This window comes from Haplochromis burtoni, unplaced genomic scaffold (genome assembly GCF_018398535.1).
Source record: "Haplochromis burtoni strain Fernald_Lab_line unplaced genomic scaffold, NCSU_Asbu1 Contig_538, whole genome shotgun sequence".
NCBI classification, from domain to species: domain Eukaryota; kingdom Metazoa; phylum Chordata; class Actinopteri; order Cichliformes; family Cichlidae; genus Haplochromis; species Haplochromis burtoni.
This window is the reverse complement of record NW_024582899.1, coordinates 212,128-217,221: the sequence shown is the minus strand read 5'-3', so window position 1 is coordinate 217,221 and position 5,094 is coordinate 212,128. Positions and strand designations below refer to the sequence as shown.

The 5,094-nt window shown below is 43.8% G+C and overlaps 1 protein-coding gene across 1 annotated transcript in view; it reads left to right on the top strand.

The window, feature by feature from the left end:
- LOC121812332 (ras-related protein Rab-1A-like) overlaps positions 1–4,800 on the top strand; it is a 5,273-nt gene extending 473 nt beyond the window's left edge. Inside the window, exons 2-5 of the mRNA XM_042214257.1 lie at positions 88–183; positions 1,619–1,714; positions 1,923–2,054; positions 3,052–4,800. Of these exons, the coding sequence (XP_042070191.1) occupies positions 88–183; positions 1,619–1,714; positions 1,923–2,054; positions 3,052–3,246 (519 nt within the window). The 3' untranslated portion in view covers positions 3,247–4,800. The remainder of the gene's footprint in view (positions 1–87; positions 184–1,618; positions 1,715–1,922; positions 2,055–3,051) is intronic.
- Positions 4,801–5,094: the final 294 nt, after the last annotated feature.

Below are 5,094 nucleotides of genomic sequence, written 5' to 3'. Positions count from 1 at the left end.
GTGTTTTTCACTTCTGTTGGACTGAATGACTGTTTTTAACTGGTTTTGCTGCTGGCCTGAATCATGCTGTCCCTCCTCTTTCTGTAGGATGACACCTACACAGAGAGCTACATCAGCACCATTGGAGTGGACTTTAAGATTCGCACCATCGAGCTGGATGGCAAGACCATCAAATTGCAGATTGTGAGGGCACATGTACACACAGAGCACCACATTTATGGTCTTCTTTTGCGGCTGGTTGAGGGAAATTTGGCCAGAGTGTGACAAAACTTGCAATTCTGGAATCTGTGAGATGTCAGCTTTTAGAAAGTGGATTGTTTGCTTGGTTACAATTGGTGGACTGAACATGGGGTTCGATAGTTTATATTTGTATTTACACAGCAGACCTGACGCCATGACTGGTGAACCTGGAGTCACACCGATGTCTCTCCCTCCCAGCTATCCCAGCTCAAGTTCCTCCAGATTTTATAATCCTCTGATCGGAGCTCGATCCTCAGTTAACCCCACTGATTTTTAAGTTTAAGTTAGGGCTTCTGTGCAGGCCAGTCAGTAAAGTTGTTGTTAGTTTTCTGAAGGTAGTTTTTCACTATTAGAGAAATATGTTTTAGATCGTTGTCATTTTGGGAGACACAGCGATGATGCAAATCTGTTTTTGCTCTGACTGCTTCATGATACTAATCACTCCAGCTCCTGATACTTGGAAATGCTGTGATAACTTTGCATATCCATCTCCTGCTTTGTGAGAATCAACAACTCTTTTTCCTCAAGTCCAAACTGATGTTTGTTTTGATCGTTCGTGAAGTGACAGGTCAAATCCTTGCTGAACCTTTTATACTACATGTGCATTGGACGATTTCATTGTAACCACTGGGCAACTCCTGAAAAACAGCCCTACATCATAAACCTCCTGCAACAAGCTTTACACTTTGAAAGTCAGACAAGTATTCTTCTCCTGGCAACCGCCAAACTCAGATATGTCCATCAGAATAACCCAGGAGAAGTTACCCAACAGAACGTGTCTACATGGCCTACCACGTCACGTCTGAGTTGCTGTCCTTCACAATTGCTTCCACTTTGTTATTGGAATATTTAGTATGAAGGTAATTTGGTGACTGTACTTGTTGCACAGGTGGCAGCCTATAGCAATATCACGCTGGCTTTAACCCCTGACAGGGACTCATTTGTAGAAGCAGTTTGCATGTCTAGGTGCTTGATGTTTTACACCTGTGGCTATGGAAGTGATCGGAATACCTGGGTTCAGGGATTTGGATCGGTGAGTGAATACTTTTGGCAGTATAGTGTATTCTTGACTCTGCCCTGAGGCGTGTCTACTCAAGGTAGATGTGTTTCCTCAAAGCTTTCTAATTTACCAAGTCATTAAAAGGCTAGAGTCATCTGGAAAACAGAAATATTCAGTCTGCTGGCAACTTTATAGAAATGTTACCTTTGTCAGAAATCAGACTACAGAAACTTAAAACAACGACGGCGCAGGTTAACTTATACACAGCTTCATGAATGTTTCATTTTTCACAAACACAATTGTTTTTCTATCATAATATGCTTGTTAGAATTGTAATATATTAATATATCCTCCCTTTGCTCCTCTTCGTCCCTCCAGTGGGACACTGCAGGCCAGGAGAGGTTTCGTACTATCACCTCCAGTTACTATCGTGGAGCCCATGGCATCATAGTTGTTTATGATGTGACCGACCAAGTGAGTGAGCATTTTTATGGAGTTATGGTCTATTTAATTAATAAATAAATATTTGCCAGTACTTGCTACTTTTATCTGAAGAAGTGTTAACTATGTTCTCCTCAAGGTTTGGAGGAAGATTTGAACACTGTCATGCCCTGATTTTTGAAGATACTTTGTATTCATGTGTAGAGACGGCTTTTTGTTCATATTCATTCTCATTGCACAGGAGTCCTATAACAATGTCAAGCAGTGGCTTCAGGAAATTGACCGATATGCCAGTGAAAATGTCAATAAACTTCTGGTGGGCAACAAGTGTGACTTGACGACTAAGAAAGTAGTGGACTACACAACTGCTAAGGTGGGGCTGCTTATGAATATCTGTCTGTCTGTCTGTCTGTCTGTCTGTCTCTCTGTCTGTCTCTGTCTGTCTGTCTGTCTGTCTGTCTGTCTGTCTCTGTCTGTCTGTCTCTCTCTGTCTGTCTCTGTCTGTCTGTCTGTCTGTCTGTCTCTGTCTGTGTCTGTCTGTCTCTGTCTGTCTCTGTCTGTCTGTCTGTCTGTCTCTGTCTGTCTGTCTGTCTGTCTGTCTCTGTCTGTCTGTCTGTCTCTGTCTGTCTGTCTGTCTCTGTCTGTCTGTCTGTCTCTGTCTGTCTGTCTGTCTCTGTCTGTCTCTGTCTATCTGTCTATCTCTGTCTGTCTGTCTGTCTGTCTGTCTGTCTGTCTGTCTGTCTGTCTGTCTCTCTCTCGAGGTCATTTTGATGGGACCTGATTATTCATATCAAACATGAAGGCATATCTGGATGGATGTAAAACTAGTTCATGTTATTGTTGGACTGTTGTAAATCACTGTCACCCTGTTCTCTTAAAACCTCCCTCAAAAGCCTTCAGTTGATCAGAGTGCTGCACTGAGTAGTGTCGGGGATCGTCTAAGGAGCTTAGAAAACGTCTTCAGTTCTTAAACCAAATGTTGGCGAGTCCCAGGTATTTAATCTCTAGTGGAAGATGGGATTAAATGCATTTTTGAGATCGTGCTGCCTCAACTGCCACTCACATCTTGCATCCGGTGATCTCACTTGAAAGGGTGACCCTGATCAAGAGTGGGTCAACTACCGTTTTACGGGACAACTCCCACCAGGGATTAAACACCTGGGACTCTCCAACATTTGGTTTTCGAACTGGAGAAGCTTCTCAGATGAGAGGTGAAACATCTTCAAGAAACTTAAAGAAACTTTCTTTCTAAACTCCTTAGACTACCGGACCTGGATGACCGAGAACCCACACAGACACCTAATGGGCTGAAATATTCTGACTGCAGATTTCTGACGGTTTGCACTTGAATTTTCTTCTTATCTTTTCAGGAGTTTGCTGACTCTTTGGTGATCCCCTTTCTGGAGACCAGTGCCAAGAATGCCACAAACGTAGAGCAGGCTTTCATGACCATGGCAGCCGAGATCAAGAAACGCATGGGCCCTGGGGCCACAGCCGGCGGGGACAAGCCCAACTTAAAAATCGATAGCACCCCCGTCAGGCAGTCTGGAGGGGGCTGCTGTTAAAGGACCTACAACCATCTCAGTGATTTCTCTACTCTGTTCCCTCCCATCACCCGTAGAACTCACACCCCACCATATAGCCCACTCCCACTCCCGACTTTCCCCCTGTGACCTGCTCGGACAGAGGTCTAAACTGCAAAGTCAGATTGAATCTGTATGAGGGTTAATTCAGACCTGTTTGATTAGACAGAGAGGAAAGCAACCAGGAAACACACTGAGACCATTTTATCTTTTGCCGTGGAGGCAGAAGGAAATGAGATTAGCATTAATTTAAAATGACACGGAGATAAAAGATTAGGTTCAAATTCAAGTGAGGTTATTGCTACGAAACACACACACACAGTAGTGATGGCACGAGTTACAAAAATTAAAGCCATTTGGCCAAATGCATTTGTCCTTGGGCTCCGTCTGTTTTTACTGATCTCAGCCCAAACTTCACTCGCTCTGTACACACTCACTACGCTACACACTGTGGATGACCTGAACTCTGTAGGATGCTAGCAGTCTAACTGTGACGCATCGTTGTTATTCCTGAGGAGGGTCTAGGATGGATGGATGGTCTAGGGAAAGCCCAATCAGGGAGCCCCTCTCCTTCATCTGTTTCCTTCCTCTTCTGAGCCACTTTTTTATAGTGTGTTTAGACAAAAGCAAGGTGAATGTTTTTATTATGTAACTCTTGTTTGAGGAGTCGGCGTTCTTTCGCCTCAGTCAGCCAGTGTACTAAACATGCAGACGTGTGCTGTGAGCCAGCAGGAAGCAGACCCCACTGACTGTGTCGACCAGAGTCTGCTTTCTCTGTCTGTGTGTTGGAACGGTTACATTTCCCCCAAAGTTTTTAACTCGAGCACCCGGGTCTGACTTTGCTTCATCATGTATCATTTATTGTGTAATATATAGTCACATGTTCTGTGTGGACACGCCTCGCTCACTCTTTCTCAAACAGACTGGGACTCTGCTACGGCCTCCTTAGTGCTGCACTCTGTTTCATCCATGTAAAGAGATGGAAAGTGTTGATGTGAAAGATGGCAGGAGGAGAACTTGCTCTCAGTCTCTTTATAGTGTAAGAGCAAAGTAACTAAGCCTTTGTAGCAGAGGCTAGCACGATGAACCACAGGGTCACCTGAGCCTGACTCTTACTGTTGTTTTGTTGTTTTTGATTGGAGTCAAAAATTCAGATATCAATAAAACCACCAATATTTGTATTTATCTACCTACAGAATGTAAGTATTGAATAGAATCAGAGCTGCTCTGCTGGATAAACTGATCGCACCATTTCTAAATTATCTCCAGCATCTTTTTGCTACATTCTGTATGGATGATAAACTGAACTCGGGCCATGAAGGTGTTTCCCTGACACTGCACATAGATGATGAAGGATGACTGAGCTGGAGTGAAGAGATTCACTCAGTCATGTTTCATCAAAGCCTGCAGAACTTTTTGTCCCAGGAAATGTTTTTCAGGGTCTTAAAGGTTCCTTTAGATTGGAGTTTGTCTGTGTTTCCACTGCAGTCTGGAGCCAGTCAGTCTACTGGAATGCAATAAAGATGAGCAACCATGTTCTGCTGTCGTGATCACTGCTCTCTGCGTCGACTGGTCAGTGCTGAGCTGCAGAGGCCACTGTGAACAGGGGCATTAAAGAGCCTTCACAGGACTCTTTTGTGTGGGAGGTTGGACACGTACTTTAGGACCGCAGTGAAACTGTTTTCAGAGTAATATTTTTTGGTAAACATCACCCCTCACCTCATTTGCCTGCCAACAAATTGATCAACAAATTGATTGCAAACAGTAAAAACTTCTGTCCAATAACAAAGGAGCTACAGAGGAGTGAAATACTGAAGAGTAATGAACACA